General features: G+C 42.7%; 2 protein-coding genes and 1 long non-coding RNA gene across 6 annotated transcripts in view; 2 read left to right on the top strand and 1 right to left on the bottom strand.

Annotated features, from left to right (window-relative positions):
* The first annotated feature begins 381 nt into the window (after positions 1 to 381).
* LOC125768055 (ADP-ribosylation factor-binding protein GGA1) lies at positions 382 to 4,579 on the top strand. 2 transcript variants are annotated; one of them, XM_049435203.1, is made up of 6 exons: positions 382 to 974; positions 1,051 to 1,211; positions 1,291 to 1,428; positions 1,515 to 2,001; positions 2,290 to 2,352; positions 2,743 to 4,579. In XM_049435203.1, exons 1-6 carry the CDS (start codon positions 941 to 943, stop codon positions 3,963 to 3,965), a joined length of 2,106 nt encoding a protein of 701 aa, XP_049291160.1. In that variant the 5' UTR covers positions 382 to 940; the 3' UTR covers positions 3,966 to 4,579. The 2 variants fall into 2 exon arrangements, with proteins under 2 accessions (XP_049291160.1, XP_049291161.1); XM_049435204.1 differs by lacking the exon at positions 2,290 to 2,352 and having other exon boundaries at positions 384 to 974.
* Positions 4,580 to 7,510: 2,931 nt separating this feature from the next.
* The window catches only part of LOC125768061 (uncharacterized), a 29,348-nt gene continuing 10,030 nt past the window's right edge, over positions 7,511 to 26,828 (top strand). The window contains exons 1-4 of one of the 3 annotated variants that reach the window (XM_049435232.1): positions 7,511 to 8,675; positions 13,670 to 14,152; positions 24,092 to 24,637; positions 26,501 to 26,722. In XM_049435232.1, the coding sequence (XP_049291189.1) occupies positions 13,752 to 14,152; positions 24,092 to 24,637; positions 26,501 to 26,722 (1,169 nt within the window). In that variant the 5' untranslated portion in view covers positions 7,511 to 8,675; positions 13,670 to 13,751. Of the gene's footprint in view, positions 8,676 to 13,669; positions 14,153 to 24,091; positions 24,638 to 26,500; positions 26,723 to 26,828 lie in introns of those variants that run through there. The other 2 variants (XM_049435230.1, XM_049435231.1) reach the window with 2 other exon arrangements.
* LOC125768074 (uncharacterized) lies at positions 8,669 to 13,672 on the bottom strand. The gene is made up of 3 exons (XR_007418847.1): positions 13,292 to 13,672; positions 12,363 to 13,196; positions 8,669 to 10,382 (listed from the first exon to the last, which is right to left on the bottom strand). It is a non-coding gene; the product is annotated as an uncharacterized LOC125768074 (long non-coding RNA).

Here is a 26,828-nt window from a genome sequence, read left to right as displayed (position 1 = left end):
ATTATCCATCTTCTTGTAGCGAATTCTTTAACAGCAAGTTCCGGGTTGTTTGGCGTTATCAACCGAAATAAAGGAACCTAAAAAGAGGAAAGCGATGAGAACATGCTACAAGTAAAATACGAGATTTACCAACAGCGATAGCTTATAAGGAGCTGAAACAAAATTAAGTGTTTTTTGATTTCTCTTTATGGACTGTTTTTCTTCGGTACAGTATTTTAACTAACGACACTATCAACGGACGTATGCGCTAAGAAGTTAAGGGAGCATAGAAGAGCAAGTTGTTCAACAAATGGTTTTCAAACAGCATATACGTTTTTAAAAGGAATAGCAAAGCGAAAAATAAAAAAAAATTGATCAATTGAGTGTTTTTCTGCCCCGTATTGCACTGCCCTTTTACGTTCAGCATGGTGAACGTTTTCATCTTCGTAAATATTATGCCCACCTTTATCTTGCACGCCCTTTCGTGTACAATAAATAACGTCACAAAAGTAGCCTGAAGGCGTTTACCCGTTGATTGGTGAGTAAATTGATTTTTAGTTTGGATTATTTACGAAATTTAGCTTGTTTTCCACGAAACAATGGAAAAACAAACGCCCTTTTCGAACGGCGTATCCCACTAAACGCACCGCAGCAAAACAATTCAATTCGCCAGTGTGTATTGACGTTTCCATAGAAATAGGCAATAGTACGTTTATAGCCTACGCTGCAACGCTTCAAGATACCAGGACGATTGTCCACCGTTCCTAGAGCAACCAAACAAAAGCACGTCGTAACCACAGCCGCAAGCTAAGAACAGATATACTTCTCACAAACGTACGATAGCGCAGAGACGTTCAGCAAGACAAAAAGAAAAGAAAAGTTGCTGCGGTTGCAAAACGTTCGTGTTGATTTTGTTGCTCGTAATATTGCAGTATTTGCCATCATTTTCCACTGGCAAAGGATGGATGTACGCACGGTTCTCGATGGCTACTTACGTGAGTATTGGCAGCGTTCGGTTTTATCCAGCTGGTAGATAATTTTCACTCATTTCTCGTTTGTTTTCTTCATCAGGGAAAGCCGTTCATCCCAATAATCATGATTTGGACGTGTCCGCAATCGATCAGTTCTGTCTGACGTTGAAAAAGGATCCGTCCAAGATGTCCATTGCCCGGGAGCTGCTTGTAAGCCGGATACAGTCAACCAACACGAAGGAATCCCTGCTTGCGCTAGAGGTGAGTGCCTGTGATAAGGAAAGATCATGCAATATGTTTACTGTTTTTGTGTTTGCGTTTTTTCCTGCCCCCGTGGTAGGCGCTGGAAGAATGCATGGAATCTTTAGGGCGCGAGTTTCGGTCGGAGATAAACAAGTTCCGGTTTCTTAACGAACTGATCAAAATGGTTTCGAAGAAGTACAACGGTGACCAAACACCGCGCGAAGTTTCCGACCGTGTAAGTAGTGCGAGTGTGCAATGATAAGCAAAGTCCGTCCCCCATCCCCATGGTTTGATAACATTCATTTACATTTGTTTGCATAGATTCTAAACATTCTACTTACCTGGACGAACAAGTACGATCCGTGCGATTGTGATAAAATACAGGAAGCGTATAATCTGCTTGCAACCCAGGGCATCCAGCATCGGTCACAGCAGAACGTGATCATCCGTGGTCCACCGGTCCGGCATCCGGACGAGCGTGGTCCGGTGCTGGACAAGGAGCAACAAAAGCTCAAACAACTCATCAGCAGCGGTAAGCCGGAAAACTTTGAGAAAGCGAATCTCCTGATACAGAACCTGTATCGGGACGAGGAACGGCGCACACAGATGAAGAGTCGCCGGTTGACCGAGCTGCAGAAGGTGGCAGAAAATACGAAGCTGCTGAACGAAATGCTCGATCAGTATCGGGCCGGTGAAACGTCGGACGATGAGTTGGCGATACTGAGCGAAATTTATGAATCGTGTGAAAGTGCCCATCCAACGATTGTCCGGCTGGCAGAGGAAACACAACACAGCGAGGAAATGCTCGGTAAGAGTGCAAGCTACTTTTCGCTCTCCTTCATGCGCGTCATATTCGTCCGGCACTGCTAATATTTCGTCAATGTACCATATTTAGTTCGTTTTGATTTAGTATGGAATTGTTCCGTTTCTAACGCCGTATTCTCTGTCTACTTTCTCTATTTTAATGACCTCCGACTCTTCATTCCCATTTCACAACAACCGCCATCCACCGTCGACTCATCCTATTCATCATCATCACCAACATCGATTCCTTCACCAAAAACCATGAATTAATTCCCCATCCACACAAACACAGTTCAGTCTCTTGAGAGCGGATGCAAGAATGTAGGAAAATTCTGGAGTTTAGCTAGTGAATTTGGTTAGTAATTACACTTACGATTGTTTACTTTCCTGTTGCTATAAGTGGCTTAGCTTAATTCGTGGCGCTTTTTCAACTTTCGGTAAATAATTAAATTACTTAAGTTGATCTCGCATAATATGCCTACCCTAGGATAAATTAGAAACAGACAATTTAAAATCAAATGTTGGAAAATATGTTTCGATGCAATGCCACGAATTAAGATAATACTTAATCTCTTGTAATTTGAGCACGTTTTGAAGCATAGTTTTTATGTTTTGTTAAACCACCTATATTTTTTTTTGTAATTGCTTCTACTTGTCGGCAATTTTAATTTGTAATTCTTCATTCTCTTTTCAAAATCTCTTTTCTTGCTTAATCTAATCGCTCGTTTTATCTATTTTTTTGCAGAAAAAATATTCGAAGTCAATGATGCGCTTACGCTGGCGTTGGACAAATACCGTGTAAAAATATTGCACCAACAACCGGCAGAGCGAACCACACGATCACAGCGTGGCACCGATGAGTCTATGACACTTCCCACCATGAACTACACACCGAACATCACACGGCCTGATACACTGGACGCACTGTTTGATGTGTCCAGCGATGTACCGGGTAGTGGTGACAAAGAGACAACTACCTCGCAGCGTACGAACTATGACGATCTTAGTGACATATTCTCATCGTCTGGCAGCAACGGCACACCCGGACAAGGTTTACTGCTGCCGGAAACGATTGCGCAAAGCAGTGTACCTACGCTCGGGTTCGGTCTCAATGGATTGAAAGCCGACGAAACCAAATCCAAAGATAATCTGATGGAATTAAATTCCATTCTCAGCAACATTAAGAAAAACGCCAGTGCTTCTTCTCCATCGGGTCAGATCGGTGGAAAGCCGGTCCTGCCTGCGTCGAGCAGTGCAACAAAGAAACATTCACCAACAGCAGCTACACAGAATGGTAGCAAATCGATTCCCGAACTAGATTCCATCATTAGCGGTATGAAAGCGACACTGCTTTCGGGACCGGCGGTTACGGCCGAAGAGGTACAATCCATTCCAACACCAAAACCCGAACCGACCGGTGCCGGATCGGAAGAGGACGATCCAATTCTAGCAACGCCGGTTACAACATCTCAACAACAACCGCCAGTAAATTCAGAGGAAAGCATGCCAGCCGAGGTTGTGACCAAGCCGGAATTGAAAGCACTGGCGGACATTGTGATCGATCTTGACTGTATTCAGCCGAGCAGGGAACCATCGCGTACCGTGCTGGATGATAAGGAAGGCCTTCAGATTACGCTTAACTTTGCAGCCGACCATCCGCGGCCCGATGTGACGGTGATTGTTATTTCCACGATTAACCAAGGCCGAACCAGCATTCCCAGCTTTCAGTTCGATGCGAGCGTACGGAAGCCGTGCAAATTGCGATTGTTGCCACCATCCGCTACCAGCCTGCCCGGTACGAAACCGTTCCGGCCACCGGCGGACGGTATTACGCAGGTGTTGCTGTTGGCCAACCCGACCGGCGATCCCGTCGATGTAACCTGCATTCTGACGTACCTGGTGGGCGATGATCCGGATCCAATCAAGGAATCGATCGTTATGCAGGCGGTACCATCGGTGCGAGAATGAGTAGTTGCGCGAAAGCGAAAACGGCAACCCTGTGATTGAGAATTATAAACAGGACGCGATCGTTTTATCGAAGGACGAACATCATAAGTCTGTTTAAAAGAATAGCTTTTCAAATCTCCCGGCTGCTAAGAGACCGAAAGTATTCCTTTGGATTCAAGAGTCTCTATAATACATCCAAACAACGGCAACAAATCTCCCGGCACACGCGGCAGCTTACTGAGGCAACTATTGCGAACAAAAATGGCGAGCGCACGGAGTCAATAATAGGCTAATATAATAAGGATAATAAAAAGTATATATATGTATACATTATGCCAGTTAATGCACACGTCCAGAATTGATTTTCTTGTACAGGAGAAAAAATGCAATTAAGGCAGCAAAAAATGGGAAGGAAAAAAAACGGCGGTGATCGTTTCGAGCATATTGGTTTATGTCTGTGGCATTTACTTTGTGAGCAAATTCCTGGAGCTTAAAACATAAAAATACATTATTGATTGAGGTCTGTGTTATGGGGGAAAGGTAATTTTAACGGCCGTAATTTAACAGCTCGTCCGAGGTTTTGTTTTTCGTTTTCGTGAAGGTTTTGCTTACAAGAATAAAAATGTAAAATCAGATTTCTTCTGTTAATTTCTTGCGTCAAATAATGATATGGAAAATTACAGTATTTCGATTGCATTCATCATTCATTCATACATTCAAAATCAAATAGATAAAGATATTTTCCATTTTGATACTTCACTGCACATAACTTTTAGAGCAACCTAATAGATTGTATGTGACGTGACACTAGAATAGACCACGTTGGAGGCCCGACTGTTGCATAGCAACGGTGAGTTGAGCAACGTGTTTGCGTGGGAGAATCATTCAAACTGTTAATTATTTACACTATTCCGGATATAGTTCCTACGGTGGACAAGCATGCTATTGCAGATAAAAACACCTGTCGCTCGTACCCACTAGGCATATAACACACCGCAATTAAAATTCGTGAAGAAAACTTCAATAAATCCAAACCCTGACAACCGCCATTCCTGCAACCGCAAATGAACGCAACTCGATTGACAGCCGGAGTCCGTTGGACATAGCAAAAAAGGAAAAGAAACTCCAACACCTTGCATATCAATTAGCCGCCTCGTGTGAAGATGTCTGTCCAGCTTGTCACCTGATTGCTGCCGTTGCGGACATCCCAAAAGGGCAGCAAATCATTTCACGCAAGCATGGCGTGTCCCTTCATGTGACGCACAGTAAGCGTGCTTTGGGCACCCTGTCTTGTGTGTATGCTGACCACTTCACTTTCCTTTATGTCACGCTTAATTGAGATTTCAACAGTTTGTTCCCGCTGCTTGTTCCCGCCCCGCTTACGCTGTAGTCGACTACGAGTTACTTTAAAGGGTTTGTTTGTACGTTGAGCTTTGTTTTTGTTTTATACAGCTTCCGTTTGGTGACAATGTGTATGGAGAGGGAGGTTATTTTTTTACGAAATTTTTCTTCATTACACTTTCTTGGCGTTGTCTGTTTGTCCATACCAGCCCACTGGCGGCTGTGGCCGATTTTTAGCTTTGTAAGCCGAAAATGATCGCACCACGATAGAAGTCCCCAGAAAGGGAATACTTTAAACATTAGGTTGATTACTTTATTGACTAACAACGCATCCCAGACACTGACTGACTCGTGCAGAACAGCAAGTTTTATTTATTCAAACTCCCGTTCTCATCCCGTTAATTATTAACTGCAACGGTAACTCAAATATCAGCTGATCTAGTGAAATAAAAATAAAATGTTTACCGATCAGTTTTAAAACAAACAGAAATGCAATAATGGGCAGACAGTTGATCATGCTGTAATGATCAATATTTGGGAAAGGAAATTAAACTTTACGCAATGATCTTTGTAACAAAATGTTGTCAGTGCGCCTCCATCCTTTTGCTGGACATCTTTATTGTATCACCTTCACAGCTGCAGTACGAAAGAATGCCACGAGCAAACACATTGCAGACAGTTTATCGTCTTAATCCAAATCGCTCTGTACTTTTTTATACCTTCTCTTTCCCTTTAATCCTTGTTCCAGTTTTCCCTCAAACAGCCGTAAACTTGTAAAATAATCTACATGCTCGAGACTGTTGACTACAAGACAGCTACATCGTCGGTCAATAATTTAATTTCCTCTCCTCGTACTGTGTGTTTTTTTTTGTTTTTGCTAACTCTATTGCTCTCTAATATTGCCCAGTCCGCAGTCTTTGTTGGGTAGAAAATTGGATCTTTAAAGGTTAGCACCCCAACACCGCTAGGAAAAGGTGGAACGAAGAGAAGGTTTTTATCACTCAATCGTTGCACATCCAGCCCGGCACCATAAATATGTTTAACATATCTCGCGCATGACAACACGCTCGTCCCGGCGTTAATCCCGATGGAGAAATCACCTTGGACGATCGCGATCATTTTGTCTCTCCCGATCGGTGAACGGTTTTCACGTGCTGCAAGTGGATTTGGAACCGTACGTACAACACTGTTTTAACAACCAATTAACTGTTTTACGGTCGTACATAACTCGTAGCGCTGATAACTTCCTGCAGGGATTGAAGGAAAAGGGGAGTGGGCCTGTCTGTGGTTGGATGAGAACGTGAAGGTTTTTTATGTAGCCATCAAATCATAATCGAAAGGCCGCCTGCACTCCACCGGCAAAGTGCATCGATCGTGTCTATCTTCATTATGATGCAGCAGCATCAGCGCATCACCTCGCCAAATGAATGGTGATCGGGCGTTGTCTTTGTGGAGCACAAATGCATCGCAATGAACCATTAAAGGTGATTGGCGCTTAAAACATGTGAATGTTTTGTGTAAAGCAGTTCCACTTTCATTATAATTAATAAAACTGCTATGTTGAAGTCTTTTATTAGAATATGTCTTGTTGATAACTCATATCAAATTTTCCATTCGTTGGAAATTTCTGATACTAAAATTTGAATCAATTTAGACTTATATTTTTACTTCTTACCGACGAAATTGGAGCATTTAAGCAGCCATTAATCAGCATTGAAGGTAAGTTAATCGCTGAATAATTCTGCCTTAAAAGAACTTATTTCCTTACGTCATGCATTGGTAAAACAACTTTCCTCAAAAAGAGTCGATATTACAATTAGAGAAACAAAATATTTCATCGATGATCATGGGTCACTCTTAAGGAGCTTTAAAGTTCCATTTTGGAATGTTTAGAATTAACAGAAAAGTTAATCCAAGATCGTGTCGGTGGAGGTAACAGCTCGCCCAGTTATAGTCATTGGAAGCAGAGAAATGATTAAAATATATTTTTTCTACAAACTTATTTAACTTCTAACGTTAAATAAAAACTTCATTATAATACTCTCAGCGAAAATAAAAGCTATTTAAGCTCGTTATCATTTACCAGCTGCTCGTTCTCTTCCCATTAGCTATGCAACATGATGCCGAAGAATGTTGCGTACCCTTCCTGTTGTGTCGCACGCGCACATGTTTCCATCCCATTCGACCCCTGCCTGCATCCCAGTACGGACATGCGTCGTCGCTGGTGCGGTCTAAGGGCTGAAAGATTTCTTCGACGGGTTCAAACCGTTAACGGCTGTCCTGTTGAGCGGATGGGTTTGCGTGCGCTTCCACAGACCGTTGAGGGTGTCGAAAATTCGGTCGGCTAGTACGCAAAAATTCGGATCCTTAAGCGAGATCACGCGGAGCAAAAGAAACACCTTACCCAGAAAACGGGAAATTAATTACAATTTCGTGGTAAAGAATGACAGGCTTTATAAAGTGGATTTAAACATTTTTGTAAAGATGTGCGGCAGTTTCCAAAAAAAAAGCGTAATCATAATCCTGTATCAGTGTTCCCCGCCGGGGGTTTTCGCCTTAAAGCTGCGAACCAATAATGCAATCAAGCGATTGATTTAATTGAAAAGATAATAAATTCTACCTTTTGGTGAAGTGCAGCAGATATCGGGGTGATTCGTTAGTTTACCATCGTAGGAGTTCTCTCCATGCAATCGACACTGGAATCAAATTCGTGTGATTTTACTGCAACCATCTGAACGATCTTTACCACAGTATAAAAAAAGCGATAAAGAAAACATAACGAGGTGTGAAGTGAGCAAGTATCGAGGGAAGTGTTATTTTATTGCCAGAAAACTGGTCAAGCAAGCATGAAATCAACCTTCGATGATCTTTAACGGTGAGCATCGATCGAATTAATGGTCTCCACCCGGGGGTGAATCAACCAGAATAAATATTGACTAACGTGCCAAGTTTTACCGATAAAGATTCACATTTATTGTGAAAAAGTGTGACTAGTCTCTATCGAGGATTAGAAGCGATAAAATGTGTTAAGAAATTAAAGCTTACATCCTGAAGAACAAACAAGAAGTACCACCTCATCGTGATAAGCCCGGGCCGGATGTGTGTCAAGTTGCAACGCGACAAAGATAATTAAAACAATCTGCAACCGTTGCGAATGGTTCAATGGTTCTGCATATTTATATGTAAATTGTTTTATTTACCGGTGGTACAAGGCGATAAAATTCCACGAAGTGGAATTCCGTACATTCCCGAGTGCGTGCGTGTCCAGAGTGTTTCCAATTGATATCGAATTACAATTTGCTACGGTGCGGTTTGGCGTGACAAGTGAATATTTTAGTGTTAGGTTTGGTGTGTACGATCGACTCTTCCACACGATCGTGACTTTTTAAGGTGAGTCGAGTGATATAAATATAGTCTTACGGGACTTTACGGTGCGGGAAGTAAGTCAAGAAATAAAAATTATCCTTGTGCAGTAAACGTAAATCATCAGATACATCAGTAAATTTGTTAGGCGGATAATACGAATAACCCTTCAAAAATTGTTACTTTTTTTTATATCAATAAAATCGCATTTACCGTACTTCAAATTTTGTAAATTAACCATTATATTGCAAATAAATTCAATTAATATATCGGTTATCATACATTGTCATGTCGTTACGAATGAACACAAATGGTTAAGGTATCAATAAAACCAAGCGTTCGCCGCATATCATTATATAATTACATCCATTTCTCAAAATATCCTCTTCAGCCTCTATGCATCGCTGTCCGTAGTGGTCTCTCAATTAGTCCCAACCAGCTAATGGATCGCTTATTTGTTTGTCGGCTTCTCATAGGCACAATATTTTAATCACCATCGCATATTAACGCCCTTCATAATCTATGAGCGATGTCCCGTAGTGCCAGCTAAATGACAAATCATATTTTCCGACGATATTAGCAAAACGAATAGGACCCATTCCCGTTGATAGATTTTCCATTCGTTTTAAATCCCACGCAACGAGCCACACTTTGGGAGGGAGATGAAGCAGGTACTTGCTTTGCTGTTTTTCTTTGAAACAAAACGCGACAGAAGAAACGAGTGAAATTGCCTTCAGAATGTGTTTAAAAATTTCAACCGAAGCTTAAAATGATCGATCCAATCGGACACCGGCATGGTGGGGTGGCAAGTACGGCAAACGCTTTGCATTAATTGCGTCCATCAATTGGACGATCGCGATCGCGAGAAAGCATTAAAATGTTCCCTCTTTTCCGAGATACACTTTTCCTCTTGGTAAGCCAAAATCACAGCCACACGCCGAATGCAATTAAATGCACTACACACCTACGCGTGTGCCGAGTGAATCGCTAGAGTTACCGCTTGCTCAATGCGCTAAATTAATAGAGTCATAATTGGCACACACACACACACACACGTGCGATTAATGGCGCCTTCTCGGGTTGAAGTGATGTAGGCACCGTCAGGTAACGCGAGAAGCTATAGCCGTGGTGGCTGTAGCTTAACGTCTGACGGACTGCTACCGTTGTATACAAACTGCCAATGATCAGTTTGCTTGAAGCGTGTAAGACGTATGACCTACGATCATCTCGGGTGCCGTGGACACACCTCCCTGCGGGTTGTTGATCGCATCTTGCATGCGTTATGATTATGCCAATCACTCAATCAAACGCAAGCCCTCCAAGCGACTGACCAATGGCGCCGGATTCGTCGAGCTAGTGGTTAGAACTTATCAGTTGTTTTCATCATTGCGTACACCATTTTCTAGCGACAAACGTGACATTGCAATCGCACGAACGGCTAGCAAATTAGATACTAATTACACAGAAAGTGTAATGTGACAGCGTTGTTTACTACGAGTTGCGCAAAAATAAATAACTCTTTTGCATACCTTCAACCGATTATGCCGATTTGAATAGTTTATTTCATGCTGGAAAAAAAATTAAATCGGCTTTCATCGGTGGTGCTGTATGTTTCTGAATATTTTCTATACCCTAATAATTATTGATCTATGGATAAAGCTGCGTCATCAATGTTTCCACGATAGACGTCTTGTAAACAACAAACATCGATCCTCGAAGGAAGATATTCGTCATCTAGAATGAAAACAAATTAATCATACTTTCCTGTTTACTAACAAGCTGATTCAATTAGAATGATATCAAATTGTTATGCAAACTTTATCTGTGATGATGAAACATGATAATTTATATCTAAGGATATTAAACTTTTGCTCCAATATCCAATTTTAAGACTACAAATGTCTGGTACAATGAAATTGCGTAATTTCTTCAGTATATCCAATATCCCTCGATCAACTGTGATCGGATGTGTTTCCCTATTTTCAATACACATAACCAATTGAAGCACGAAATCATCTTTGAAAAACCTCCAGTATTAATACTTTCGCATTATATCCACGTACCGGTCATATGTTGCAAATGGTGTGTAATTGTAAACAACTAGCCCCGAGGAAACAGCGCACAGGAAATGCGGAGGTACGGTAGGCGAGTGTCGCTATGAGACGGACGCAAGGTCGCACGAGACTTTACAAGATTGATGGCGTCACAGCAGTATCACGCTATATTACTCGATGTACAGGTGACGGAGTACACAATGCTTCTTACTCACAGCACGGTTTGACGAATCATCTTGGAGCTAAATAAACACCGATCGTACGATGTTTCTGTTTGTGGGAAAACAAAATGATTACTTTCAGCATGACTCACGAACCGTACTTGTACCGTAGTGGGCGAGCGTATTGTCCGTCTCGATCAGGTGATGATCGGTGTTTGATCATTCATATTTTTTCCGCGTATTACAGCCCCCGGGGGTATACGCTGCATCTAAATTTGGCTGCGATTTGGCGGACATCCCTTACGTTGCCTACACTACAACTGTACGCTGGTGTGCGTCTCGACCAACTGATCAAAACCGGTAAGATCGCTCTTAACGATCGTTTCGAACGAGCAACCGGGTTGGGTTTGAGAGAGCGAAATAAGGAAAATACTGAACTGATCTCGTCATCAAACCCGAACTGTCGGGCTTTGGTGCGCCTGATCGGGAAAGTTTGTTTTGGCAGTGCTCTCCTTGTTGGATCTGCGGTATCCAATCATCGATGCGAAAAAAAGAAACACTATGTGAATGAAGTATCGCGGATACCTTTTCGCTGTGTTTTGCCGGCTAGACACGTTCTTTATATTGGTGTTTTCAAGCTGACGCGCTTCCACGTCACCGACTGGTTCCGTGTGAGTTGGCGATACGGAGATATAAAGCGCCACGGTAGGTCAAGTACGCAACTCGTGGCCAGTGAATGGGGAGCACTGGTAACGTCATGAATCGTACGATGTTAACACACACCATCCACCAGAATCACGCGATCGTGTTTCATCGTATGAAGTCCACGAAGAGTAATGGCTGCGAAGCGTACAACGTGTCGGAGCGTGAGAACCTCAGGTGCCTCGTGGAGGCCTGGTCTGGAGGCGAAAACAAACATTCAAGGTGTGTGCAATCAAGCAGCATTACAACGGTGTGTACGTATCGAGAAATTGCCCTTAGGTCCGGCTGTTGATAAACAGTCCGTTGGACGCTCCGAGCCTGACATAAGAAATTAAACCCCCGAGGGGAGCAGTTTCTCAATGAGCTTTGCTCCTTAGGGTTGAGGTGGCCAATTTCTAGGGGAATTCTGATGACCACCGATAGTACTAGAAACAAGCCATTAAAAAGACTACATCGTGTCGAAGCAGCGGTGATAAGATAAGCTGTCTTCCGATGTACCGGTATCTTGAACCGCTTCTGCGGAACCGTGTCGTTTACTGGTGTGACCACGTAATAGCACATGCGCAGTTTTTTACTCTTATCAGACAAAACACGAGTACAGAAGGTACGCATTAAAGCCGAATCGCCGTCACACAGCTACATTTTAAATGGTGCAATGCTAGGCTTAAGCAGTATCATCCAACTTTACGTAGCGCGATTCGTTTGAGTGACAGTGTGAGTTCGTTTTACCAGGGAGCTGTAGAACTTCTGATAATGACGATGCAATTTAAGGATTAATTACGAGTAAGTGTACTTACGAGAAGTCAAGACTAGTCTAATGATTCCATCAGTTTTTCGACCGATTTTAAACATTTTTGACAAACGACGATAATCCGATGGATGTTAATGAATCTGCGCAGTTCGGGAGTTAATTACTATCAATCCTAAATGTAAAGAAAAACCGATTCATTAGGGGTTCAAGTAAACATTTTTCTGATCAAAACTTACCTGTGCAATGGACAGGTAGAGAGCAATCTACGTAAACTTGCTTCACGCCATGAATTATTGACGCAAATTATTCGTTTATCAATTATAGTAGCCTAATGTAGAACACTCGTACTATAGATAAACGACGATCGTTCAGATCGCGTCCGAAACGTCTGTTGGTGGCCCACGGTTATCTACGTCATCGTTTTTGGTTTTTCAGGGTGAAACACCTGAGTCGACTCTTACCGAACGAGAGCGAACTATCGAATTGACTCTCTTTACCGGTAGCTCGTTTGTTTTATGAATGTGTTAGTGCAATCTAAAGAAACGACCGTTGGCGAAACTGCAGGTTCATATAAAACACGTTGGTTTCGAATCATTCGCGCATTATTCACCTGTCTGCCGCCCGTCTGCGTACGCCAATTTAAGCCAGGAGCGTCGATGAAACTTTTCCTTCTGTTTTCCACTGTTTAGCAATTTCGAGAGCGTTCCACTTCACTTGGTTGAAGGTTGTGACATCCGATTATTGGTAAATATTTGAACGCAAACGGATTTGATTTCGGGTGACGGTAACTTTGATCTGGCGTACGCTTTTCTTGTGGGGTTTCCGCGTGTTTCTGTGGATGTGTGTGTTCGCAGTTTTATCTTAAAACGCAGCAATTCTCCTGAAAGAATAACAACAGTTACAGTGTATTAAATAACTGCTTCGTATAAGCTACAATGTAAGTGCAAGCACTGAAAAGAAGTTTAAATAATATACCCGTTAGTGAGTGTTCCGTCTGCATGGCCGGCTGAGAGTTTCCATCTGTCGTTACCGAATGAGTTCTTCCCGGGCGAGTACGCGATGAAGCTAATTTTACGCCCAATTAGCGTTTGTGTGTTTCTGGTCTAGTAGAGTGATCGACAGGAAGCTTGTAGTACCTTCAACGAGTGTGTGCTTCAGCGATTCACATTACACATTATCGTTGTAACGTTGAAAGGCGCATTTGTGGAATGATAGTGACGTTGCCGACCTAAAAAAAAACCAAGCAAACAAAATTAAGGACTCTCTCTTTCACGCATACCCAGATCGAAAAATAGTGAAATGGGACAAGCTTACCTTACTAAAGCTATTGTCGTATTGTGTTCTCTTCTTCAGATTACCCGGTGGTGTCCAGTTGTGTACAGCAGTGGTGTCCTTGTGCGAGCCCAATATTTCGTCTACTACCACAGTCAACAAAATGTCAAAAGTGAAAGTTCACAGCACCCAGATGCACCTGGCTCGACTAGAATCGGTACTAACTACCATCAGGCTGTGCGTGACCGTGTTGGCATTGCTGCTGATGACAGTGACGGGAACCGTTCAGCCGGAAGCTAACAGCATCGTCACCGGTCGAACCATTCATCACCCATTACCGCATCACTATCGGCACCATCTACATCGCGGAGTGACGAAACAAAAATTCGATAACATCGGTGACGGCGGTGGAGGTGGTGATGGTGGTGGTCATGGTGATGGTGATCGGAAGTTCATGCAGCTCGGCAATTTTATTCTCACCGATATCCTGAACGATGGGGAGCGAGAGCGGCGCATCAGTTGGAATGGTATAATAGGCAAGGAGACCAGTCTAGCCGATAATAGGTAAGTTATCGTATATCGATTGCCCCAAAATCTGGCACCTTATACTCTGTCCCCTGTTGAAGGCCAAACATATGGAGATATTAGAGAGATTTGAGATATTTAATCATGTGCTCCCGGATATTCGAATTGACATCTTTCTACCACAGAAAAGACGAATGTCCCAAAATTGGTCTTGTATGGAAGATTGTACCACACACGCAAGCACTTAACATGTCAAACCTTCCTCCTTACACCGTTATGTGATGGACGGTTTTGAAGAGTCATTTTTGTCGATTATTACCTCGTAGATGGAGCATTTAATTGTTGTCATCATCACCGGTCACCGCATCCATTCCCGAAGGTGTGAATGGTCAGTGCGAGATAAAGGCCCACCGGAATGCAATTTGGAGCAAAGTTTTTCGAAACCGGAACACTTCTAGACGAATATTGACTCTCCAGCATATGGGAGCGGACATAATTGTTAACCAAATCCGGAGAATTCGGTGATGGTCTACCTACTTGAGCTATGCAGTGTCCTTCAGTTTAAACAGGCATCAAGATTTCCACCCTCTGGTGAGATTTTACAGTTTGAGGCTTTTTGGGAAATTAGCAAATCTTGCCTAATTGACCGGAGCTACCTAGGCGCTACATCGGATTGGGCAAGTGGTGAATGGTGGAGTAAACCTATTGAAATAGGTGCAAATTGGTCCCTGGTAAGCGTGTATGAGTATGTACTGCGTTTATTGTATGCAGTTTTCTCTCTTAGTTTCGAATTCGTGGCCAAACTTCACTGTCTTCCACTGGTACGCCGAGGTAAATAGAACGGAATCAAACGTGCTATCATGCTATCGTCCGGTCCGCATACATTTGAATGATAATCGCATATGTATGGGGTGACCGGTATAGTCAATAGTTCGGTTTTGGACACTTACCTCGTACCCTATCACTATGGCGAGAAACGAGCCATCATGGAAACTTGATTCAGTCCGAAATTCGAACCGGTGGCGTGATTTTGTCCGTTGCGTTCTATAGTTCGTGCACGTAGAAACAGGTTAAGCTGATAAGCAGCATAGGGAACAGGGTCGTAAAGTTGTGGTTTTTCGATTGGTTCCGCGGTGGCGTGATGTTTCTGCAAAAAAAAGCTTAGCAAAGTTTGGATGTATTGAGCATATGTGAACTGTGCTGACTTAGGTAGCTCACCTTGACCGATGAGAATACATGGAAGAATTCGAATCTAAAATGGAAAAGAGAAGGAAATTAAACGACGATTGAAGGAGAAAGAAGAAGAGTTGTAGAATTCGGTTGCTATAACGTTGTATCATGCTCGGTATTGATTACATGAGCTGCGCGATCATTCGATACAATCCAGTGTCAGTGCGATGATCGTCTGACGAATAACCACAACAAACCAAATTCCACTTGGTTGTAGCGTGTGCAGTTACATTGATTTAAATTAGCTCCCTTCGTTAGATGCAGTCAACCGGTTATACAGTGTGATCGGTAAAGTGTGGGTTAACAGTACAGCTCGTCCTGGGATCGAATCTTGTCCGTGTGTATTTCCTACACTATTCTACAGCCTAGACTAGACTTGATTTGAGTAAGTAGTACACTAGTAGACATCCCAGTGATCAATGTATTACTTATAAAAGACTCAATTTATCAATGGATTGTGGCGCCCTCTATACTAGAAGTGCCCACGGGCGAATAAGACCTAGAGCATCGTTGTTACAATAGAAAAGATTCGCCAAAAATATAATACCACACATCGCTTTGGGGGAACACTACCAATTCTCGTAGCCTGGTACCGCGAATCTCTCTTTGAATTTGGAGCTATTTTTAAAACACCACCATTTGGTTAAAATAGATCATACGATCGCATCCACGATGGCGCGACGAAGACGATAAACGCCGTTAGGTACTGTGTGTGTATAGTACCATAGCTCTCTGTAGTAAATCGTGCCTGTCTCACGCCACACTAAACCGTAAGACCGATTGCATAATTGGACGTGCACGGGTTGGGAACTACGGACAGGTAGGGTGAGTAAGGTCAAGTAAAAATTTGCAATGTATCACAAGTTATTACAAAATGTACGAACGCGCGCAAGACAAATCGAAAAGAAAAGAAATGTGCAAGTTTGTTGTGTTATGGTTGTTTCCTTTTTTTACTTAAAGACACAATCGGCATTACTGTCGTGCGTGTGCGTGGTCGTTACGAAGATTTGTTTACCAACGTTTTTTTTTAATAATCTCCCAAAATTTGTTCGGCCAAGATGTCAGAGAAATGTTCTGTGGTAACAGCAAAATCGGATGATTCCCGAAAAAGAAAAGAACTTCATTACTGGCGCTAAAAATATCGAACGCGGGAATGGCGTTAGTGGCCAATGTAAATGTCAAGCCTAATGATTGCGGTTGTTCAATTTTGCGATGTGGCGTGATGTTGGGGAGTTTTGTGCGAAATTCTTGTGTAGAAGCGACGATTGATTGACGTTTGTCGCCTTTTTTGGGATGTTGGGTTCTTAATAAACTCAATTTAGACATATTGAATCTTAAAACACGACAGTCGATCTCGATTCGATTGATTTGCTTGTTTATGCAATTTGCAAACATTTGTGCAACGAATGTCTCGTCAGTTATTGACCCGCTTTTATTGACGGTAATCGAAAGTTGTTCCTGCTAATCTAGGAATGTTTGAAAGCAGCACGCCGGAGATGGATGCTAATGCCGCACTCTAGGAGTGGCTTAAGTAGGAGGGAAGTACGATCGACTTGAATCTTCTATCCCAGACCTTGACATTCTAACAATCAAACTTCATCACGGGCCGATGCTATTCGCAATCGAGATTCAAGTGGACAACATGGATGTTGTTTCGGTGGGAAATGCCTGCCGACGAGTTTTATTGAACTGAACCGATAAAATCCATTCGATAAATTGACCCGTTTGATTGGTCACGGGGTAATCGGCACGTATTGAGACCCTTTCTTAAACAGCTCAATTAGTGACAAAAGGAAGACGGAGAAGCCCACAAATAAGGGTAGGCCCCCCGTTGAAAGAGAAAATTCATTAGAAGGAAAGAAGACACATATCACCGGTGATGAGTTCTGGTTATTAGCATATCCACCGTGTGGAAACCAAGTGGAACAACATACTTGACCCGGTCCAATGCCATCGCTTCGTTGACTTCCGAGACAAACAGGGTAGTGGCATTGTTTGCTCTTGGAAACAACTTCCAACAGCTTCACCAACAGGTTCAAGAGTTAAACAAATCTTTACCATCATGTTCCTTTCGGTGGCTGGTCTGCATATGCTCGTTGCATCTCACCCGAGACATAGCTATCTCGGCGTTTCATTCTTTCCTCCTGTCTTTGATCCTTTTTCGGGCACAATTTCATGGCATTTTTTTGTTCAGTACTGAAAGAGATCCAGCTGACAACGACTAGGATGATGATGATGAGGATGAGGTTGCTGATGGTGGCTATTGTGTTCTGTGATTCTTCAGCGCAAAAGGGGACAATTAATATCACGACGGTAGCAAACGTCCTAGTAGCATTCCTTCCAAGGGGAAAAGGATAATGAAAACATTAAAAGCAATTTCCAACCTGGCGCAGGGGTGTATACATGTGCTCTGCCAGCACACGTAGGGTGCAGAGAGACAAATTTTCAGCCCACTTTTTCTATTCTTCCACATCGGGAAAACTTTTAGCGAAATGAACAGTACCCAAATCGAGAATGCTTTTCGTGCTAATGTACACGCCGGTGAGAAGGTACCGCGCGGTATGGCACATAATCTTTATGCAGGCCTTAACTGCCATGCTGGCTCGCTTTGAGAGAAGGGGTCGGTGTGTCACTTGCATTACCCTCCTACACTACTGTTCGCACGGGGCCAACCGAGCGAATTTGTATCTTTTGTTTGCAATTTGATATGGCATCCTCCGTCGACGAGTCCCTATGCCTAATCGTTTTTCTATGAAGCGTTGGAAACTGCAGGCAGAGAATGGATGTACAAGATTAGGCAGATTTACACTTAATTTAATTCGCAATAATAATTGTCGCATGGGAATACACACCATTCGTTGGTATAATTTTCTTTCTTTTCTGGAGGTCGCATTGGATTAGCGTCGGATGGCGCTTGCATGTAGGTCTTGCTGGTTGGATGTTTCGTTTCCATACCGCTTGGTAGTGGTATCAGTTTCAACGATAAAGAGAAGGATACTGCGGGTATACACCCTTAGAACTGTACGATAAAACAGTAGACCAATAGGAAATGGTTTAATGCTAGTTTTGCTAATCGCTAATGTTAAGTGTGAAATGTGAGCTAGAATTGGGCAAAGGAAACAACGCAGACATCCGCTTCCTAACGCGACACTCGGAAGCACGCCGGTAGCCCGCTAAAGCCACACACAGGCATAAAATATGGCCGTCGAAAGTTAAGTCACGTCACGATCGTACGATATTTTTTCGTACGCGTTGGCAGAAAGAAACACACAAGAGGGAAATGTGCAAAAACGGCAAAGAAAAACTTCTTCGAGCTGTTTCTTTTCGGCTGTTCGTTGCTCCAAGAGAAGACTGACAGAGCGCGGTAGTGTCTAGCGGTTCGCTTAGCGTTGGAATGTACTTCTCCTCGGTAGCGAGAGCGTTATATACGTGTAAAGGCAGAAAAAAGGAATACCGCTTGAATGAAAGCATGCCGCACTTCGGAAGGAGGGATAGCCTCTGCCAATTCGAACGCCTAATTATAGACCCGACTCAATAGGATACGAATGGTCTCGGCGTTTTCGGACTGCAAAGAGCAGTTAACAAAAAAACACAATTCGTTGTGGATATGTTAGTAAAATACAGAAATAAGTACTTGCTTAGCTTAGCGTCGTGTATGGCGCTACGCATCGGCGAAAGTCCACCTTACGTCCAATGTAGAGTCCAATTTTTGCAGCGTTTGGGACGTGACGTGACTCAAATGTCCGGAAGGAATTGGGCCTCGACAGGGACACTCAGAGTACAGCTTCTCACGCCTCGCGAACAACCACCATTGGGACGGGGTTCAGTGCCATGCAAGTTGGGAAGTATTAATACATCCACAAGAGAGGAAGAAAACATGACGAACATGGAGCTGCCGACTATATAAAACCATGTGTGTCGTGTTGCAGGTAGTACCTTGAAGTTGGAGAATGTGGACGAACGGGAACATATGGTATCGAAACAGTACGGTTTTGGAAATTTATGTTCACCAGTGGTTGTCGAGAACGGAACAAGAACGAGATCAGTTGATCAGATATTTTGACAAGCGATTAAACGGCGTGACAACGTCACGTGCACGTGAGGAATTACAAATTTATAGCTGTCAGGTTGGAAACAATCGTCCATAAGGGTGGGGTTCTAGTTCATACACTTTGACATGTGCAATGATTTGATTGCGAGATAGGACCCCAACGCATGATTGTTTATTTGCATAACCTTTTGATGTAGAGTGGAGAGCATATATTGCTAAAATAGTTTATGAACTATTAGTGTCATGATATATTGCCCAATAGGCCAACCAGTGCACGGACAGAGTTTAAAGATCCTAACGGTCAACAGGCGATTAGTGTCCATTTTAGAGATGTCTCTCAAACATACCATCGTTTATCACGCAGACTAGCGCTAGATCTAATCTCATACATTCTGGACGAAGGTGTTGCAACGAACTCCCTGCTAGCATATTATCATGTTCATGTTCTAGGGGCCATGTTCCTCTCCCGGACCACTATTAACAACTCCACGAGATGTCACCAAGCTGACAAGTTGGATACATAGAACATATATAGAACACCTACAACAGACCGGCTTAGACTTCTCCAGATCCAGGCCTGTTTCATCATTGGGTTCCATTCGCTTTCTTAAGCCTGCCGCCTCGACGGACGATTAAGCCAAGGATTATCCAATAAATTTGATCACTAAATTTTTATTAACTTTCGCCCAGTCGTGCCGTCGTGAATGAGGTGCGTGGTAAAACGATTACTTAATTTACGTCGGATATATCACGAGTGGCTTGAAACTTGTGGGTAGAGAAGCAGTTACAGCAGGTTCTCTAGGTACGATTTTCTTATTTTTATATCTTGTCTATACTCTGAAACAGCGCGAAAAGGATAGAAAGTGAAGCTCTCTTCTTCACTCTCAAATAGTTTGAAGAACGTTGGACGTAGTTGTATCGAGAACGGAAAGGAGATTGTTTGGAAATTCCGTTCATCGAACAGAAGAAGGAAATGTATGTCCACAGTAGTTGGAGTAGGAATCGAGAATACCTTTCTCTATGCCGCTGCTGCTGTCCGCATCATTATCGACTAGGGCGGAGTGTAGGGTAAAAAAGATCTTCTTTTAAATCTTTACCGAAAAGAAAGGTAGCGTTCGTTTGACTTTAATTAATTGTCCCGTGACAAGCTTGTCTTCGTTCCGATCAAGATGATCGTTTGCTACACGGTCTATAGTGACGACTTTCAGGCAGCATCAAATTGATCGCTTAGTTGTCACTCATCCACACACTACGCACGATGGTGTCAGTTATTGTTTGAAAACAAATGAGAAGAAAAATCATTTTGTTGCACATGCCCGGCTACATGAAACTCTCGGCACACGTGCGCTTTAAACACTTGAAGTTAACCGACGTGGAAGCACGTTTTGATGCTGGTACTTCTTCTTTGCGGTGGGTTTAAAAACGATCTGCACCGAAAGGCTGCATCTATTCGGTGCGTATATCGAATCAAAATAAACCGAAACACTCGTAAAACATGCAGAGATGCTATTACGATCAGTGTTCAGAGTGTGTGGCGCATACGGTTGCAAGGCAAAGGGTTATTTATTTGGATTAGACAGAACGCATCCATCTAGAGATTTACGCAACCGATTATTATTGATTATTATTAGCGGAAGTGCACCGGGGAACTGAAGACGGTCAACTTCTTTGAATCGATCGTGATCAAGGCCCTTCTTCAAACGATCGTTCTAGATCGTAAATGTTAATAAATCGATTCATCTCCAGTCAAGTTCTTGGGAATTAATTATTGTTTATGACATAGACACTTTAAAATAATATACTGAAATGCCTCAATCTTTCGTTAGATATCGCCTAGATTCGATTGGTGAGCAATAAAATCCAATATAATAGGATCTTAAGATGTATACAGGAATAAGCATCTAAAGCTTATCAATATGTTATGCCACTCCGGATGGGGTAATTTCAATTGTCAAGAGAACCAGATCTTTTTGGATCGTATTCCTGAGAACGGGTGATATTCAACGACAAAGAAATTTTACTTCTTCCGACGAAACTTTTTTTTTGGTATTCATCACCGAGCAACAGGAAGTTACGGGTTTTATGAATCATTTCTAGAAACAAACCGCAAAATTATGGGATGCAAAAAAAAAACCAGCGATTTGTGGTCATACCTTTCATCTGTCGCTCTGTTAGCGCTGATTGAAAAGCGCTTCTTCGCCTTCTCGTTGTATAGGGTAGGGCAACTTAACCTTCACCGCGCCATCTACGAGGTGGAATTTCGCTTATATTGATTTGAAGCTGCAAAAGAGGAAAAAAAACCGTTGAGTTAGTGTTCCTACACAAAGAATTAGAAAGAACACAACGCAACTATTTTCAGCTTAGACAAGCACAAATTTTGCGAGACCTTTCTACCCGCGCGCATTCCGAAATCAACAAGCGTTGCCTGTCTTGCAACCATCCCCCTGCGCACATTACCCGTAAGCTGTGAGCATGTGAAGTTTATGTTATGTTGTGTTTTTTTTCTGCATTGGCCCGCGGCTTCATTTCTGCAACCGTTGGCAGTATGTTTCTTAGCAGAGTGTGTACCCTGCGCGCTACTGGCATGACGCATGTGTGCCTTTTTCGAGCAACGCAACACAGCGTTGAGTTCAAGGTAATTTAATGCGATTGCATACCCTGTCTTTCGGTATTTGACCAAGGTTTACGGTACCGGAACGGTCGATTTTTGGGGGTGCTCGGGTTCAACATCCGAAATTCGCGACAACCGCAAGACGCCGGAAAACCGTGTGCGAAAGACATGTGCATAACATTCACTCTCTGGATGGTCCGATTTTCTTGTCGAGCATTTTTGGGAGGGAGAAAAAAAAGTGAACGTTTGTGTTCCATCCAACCCGCAGAGTGGAGCATCTAAAATGTAAAAAGGGACAACCTAATCGGATTTATGTTAAGTTGCGTTGGGACTCGGCACGGTCAATGGACCAAACGTTTCAAACCATCGTCCCTGACTGGCAAAAGGGACATCCCATCCTTTAAGTGCGGTTTTTTGAGAATTCAAATAAACATTACGCTTCTCCGGAAGGTCCCGGGGGCTCGGTTTAGAAGTTTGAGGTTAGCATGTAAGAAATATTCTACACTCAAATTTGTGCTCAATTCTTAATCTTCCATTTAAGCAGCTGTTAGTTTATCACAGCTACAAGCGACATTCGTCAAATGTTTCTTTAATCCAACAAAATCAGCCGATGGAAAGGATCAAGGTATTACCTACACTTTACTACGGATAAGAAAGGCTTCCATCAATAAATGATTGACCTTTTCCTGGCGTGCGTGCCTTTCATTTTCCGCATGCCGGTTACTTTGAACCAACTTCCAGGTGAACCGTGTCACACATTGGGGAACAAAACTGCTTGTATGCACTTTTTGGCGTTTGTAGCAAGTGATCCAATTTGCTAAAATGGGCGAAGAGCGTTGGAGCTTTCCCGTTTCTTTTTTGCGCACCTCTAGGAAACGACGATGTGAAGCAATTGACGTTTGGTTCGAGGCAGTGTGTACATCAAACGGAGTACATAAATATAATAAAATGGTGAAGAAATCTTATTTCGCTCGTGTCTTTGAGCAGCCCCAGAGATGAAGATATGGTCCGCGATAAATGTTTGACTATGGGTCAATATTTTCCACACATTTAGTTGCTGTACGCTCCAGTCCGTAACTCTGTGTCCGAGTTCGAATCCGATGGACGCGATTTACGAGATTTTGTAACCCCAAACTCAATCATACAATGGCGGTGGTGTGTGGATGTTTTTTTTTTTTGGTTTGGCCTCGTTGTTTGCTCGATCGTGCGGGGTTTTTTTCGTCGTTCATTTGACGGTTGTAAATTTTCGTACTGTCAACACCGCGCCCGACTCTATGGAGAAATCCTGCTACGAAAAAAAAGAATCGTAACGTATACCACGCGATAATAAAACACTCCACAGGCTGGAACATCTCATCATGCTGGGAAAGGTTGCGTCTTTGATATGGTTGTAAATTATTCTAACCTTTCTCTCCTCTTTGCCCCCGGTGAAGAATTCCACCGTGGGCTTTAATTGGATTCCGATCCAATACACCCATTCGTCCTGAGTGGATTGGGTGACATAAACGATGCCCTAATGAGGTTTGCCGCATGCACACGTGTGTGCACCGGAGAAAAATCAAACGCGGCTGATCGATCCGAATTAACGATCTTTAAGCAGCGAAACATTGTTCTACCAATCGGACGTCCTTCCCTTTAACGCAATTTGGATCGAATGCAAATGGTCAAAGTCCATCGGTATACGTCTTATTCCGAACCACGAAGTTTCTGTGCCGCAGAAGATGTGGCAATCTTCTTCTAGAATAAAGCATTAAAAAAATAACATTACTGATCGCACCATCTCAGTTAGGGTTCAAGTAGGTCACCGTGGGTAGATCACGTACAAGTTGATCGTGTCTTTATCAGCATTTATAGGTTGGGATTCTGGTTAGTTCTTGTTCCAGCAGGAAATGTTCATTGGTGCAAATTTAAATTCATTTCCAGTTTGGTCCTGTTTAATTGCGTTTGCGATTGTGATGCTTGCGGGGTTATCAAAGGTCTCAAAACCAAAAATCCATACTCTTTGTAAATAACGAAAGAACACAACGCATAAGTAACGAAACTAATGATAGGGTCTTTTTTCTACTCTCTTCCCATCTTCCATCAGTTCCAACAAAACACTGAGTCTCTGGCAAATGGTCAACAATAAGTACCTGATACAGATTATCTACAACAGCGATGGACAAATGATGGACTGCGAGTACGTCCGGCAGCGTGGTATGGTGCATCAGTTTCGGACACGCTTCTACAGCGAATTCTTCCAAGCACAAGCACGCAACTTCACCTCACCGTTTAACGGTTTGGCCGGCAGTAAGACACACCACCATTCGCTGGTGTCCAATCATGACTTCCAGCAGTACATCGAGCATGACATCGTTACGGCCGAGATGGAGGAACTACAGTACAATGTGTACGAGTTCCCGGCAGGCGTTCCGGACACTCACAAAACCATCGATGCGTTCGGTATGCGCAATCTGACGTACATTCCGCTCCATGCCCAGTCAGATATACCGTCGGATCTGCTGGAACAGTTAAACTTTCGCGAACTGAAGCAGCGATGTAATGTGCGGCATATGCAGCTTAAAGAAATAGCCCAAGGGCTGCAGAGTTCCGATCCCGAGCATCAGCGGATAGCGAGCGAGAATTTGCAAAGGTAATTATTTGCGTTAATAGAGTATTCCTCCTTTGCTCCAAAACTAACCAAGCACCCCAAAAACCTATATCCCATTTGTTTCACGGGAACCTCACCTGGGAACCATCATGTACACCATCATCACCGGTAGCACACATCGTTTCCATTTTAGCATGCACATAAAAAAGCACCTCCGTATTCAAAGACCTCACTGCCACACCACGTATTATGACAAGGGCATCTACATTCCATTAGTACCTCCTATAGTTTCCAGCAAAGTCCTATTTTGGAATTTTGGAATCAATGCCATGCGAAAGTAGGGCGGTCAAAATTATAATAAATACATCATCTTAGTTCGCCGCTTGCCGACCGTTTAAGTCACCCTTGCAAGGTGCATGCTCCTTCCCGTCTGCTTATGTTTCGATAATTTTACTAACCCCCAAAGCCGTTCGCAAATAAAAGTGTGAGCGGGAACTCTCGATACAATCGCGACACAATGTAGTGTCCACTCTGGAGCGAGATGACAACATTGCGATACACCAACTAGGTGTATACGAATAGGCCAAACAGTTCAACCTTAACCGGAAGTATACGACGGAATAAGTTCGTGTATCTTTTTTCCACTCACCGAAGGGAAGTAAAGCAACAACGTTTCACTTTCCGTCGTACGTTTCTGTTGCACGAGTGTGTCGCAGCGACGCAAATGAAAGCATCCGTAACCGCTTCACCATAAATCACCAGTTGAAGCCGTCTATTTTCAGTCGGTGGATCAGGTGCAATCTGCAGGGAGGATGTTGGCGGGTTTATTTACATCTCTTCCCTCGACAACGGAATTTGGTTTGCATCTGAATAATAAGAAGAGAGAAGACATTAGATACAAAACAACTCCCGGTTGATGATGAACGATGATGACGAAAGCTCGTCAGGTGGTTTTTTTTTGTTTTTATGTTTCGGTTTGGTGGAAAACTTGCTCAAACCCCCTGAAGGCACGATTAATCATCATATCATGGTGTCATGTTAGTAGCTTGCTTCTTATCAGAGAAAAAGCATCGGAATGTTTTCTTCCCTTCCGGTGCAATAACTTGACACCGACGTAATATTGTGTTGCATATATTTTCGACGGAAATAAATAGCGGCATTTTCTTTTTTTCTTTTGTTTCCTTAATAATGCTTTAGTAATATTCTGGTAAAAAAAAATTAAATTATTGTCACGTACCGTTAGCTGATATATTAATTTGGTTTGATTTTATTGTAATTTTGAAAGTAATAATTCAAATTATATTATTAAAAAAATTGAGAATAGCTAAAAAAAATTGCAGTAATTATTTCGAACTATTAATTATGATATAATAAACCATTAATTGTATCAAACAAATATGTTAAACTTCTTATTAAATGAAGCAGATAAAAATTTAAAACAAGAATATGTTAATAGCGAATGAAACATAACAAACCTCTAACGTTTTTTAGTGTGCATAACAACTACATTACTAATAAATTTTACTAAAACTCTACGCTTCTACTAACACCCTACCTACACCCTAACAGTACTCTAAAGTTTGCGCTTGACTGTCTTTATCCACTTTTTTGCGATATTTAGTTCAAACGGTGTTTGGGTTTGCTTACCCTTTCATTCAACTCTTTACATTACGCTTGCGTAACCATTGTTTTGTGGTCAAGTTAATTAACTTTCATATTTTTCGTTTTCGTTTTTCTTCTCCCTACTTATCAACGATGATTTTCAAATTCCTTTCGCGATTGTGTTGTCAATCGTGCCATTTCACTGGTGGGCTGTTATGATACCGTACCAAAACGTGGCGTACATATGGAATGGTGATGCTTCATTTTCACACATTTTCCGCTCGGTTTTTTCCGACCGATCAGGCACAAGCGTGCGGTTTCCGACTGGTTCCTGTCGCCAAACACGAAATGGTGCGGCAAAGGACATTCGGCCTCCGTATATCACCAGCTAGGAGGCGCATCCCGGGCAGACATGTGCTGCCGTAAGCACGACCATTGCAAGATCATGATACCGGCCATGGGCACCATGTGGGAGCTGTTCAATTTTCGGCCCTTCACGATCAGCCATTGTAGCTGCGATACGAGGTTAGTTTTGGGCATACATGGTGGTGATGGGGATGAGGAGTTTTGCTTCATCGATCACATCTTGGGATCAAGATTGGCAAAAAATCCTGCAGGATATTAGACACCA

The sequence above is a fragment of the Anopheles funestus genome, chromosome 3RL (assembly GCF_943734845.2).
Source record: "Anopheles funestus chromosome 3RL, idAnoFuneDA-416_04, whole genome shotgun sequence".
NCBI lineage: Eukaryota > Metazoa > Arthropoda > Insecta > Diptera > Culicidae > Anopheles > Anopheles funestus.
The sequence above is the reverse complement of the archived record's forward strand: the minus strand, read 5'-3'. Positions and strand labels throughout refer to the sequence as shown.

Coding starts and splice junctions, on each gene's coding strand:
- LOC125768055 (XM_049435203.1), top strand. CDS start 941: ATGGATGTACGCACGGTTCTCGATGGCTACTTAC. Junction 2,002..2,289: donor ACACAGCGAGGAAATGCTCG/GTAAGAGTGCAA, acceptor ACACAAACACAG/TTCAGTCTCTTGAGAGCGGA. Junction 2,353..2,742: donor GAGTTTAGCTAGTGAATTTG/GTTAGTAATTAC, acceptor ATTTTTTTGCAG/AAAAAATATTCGAAGTCAAT.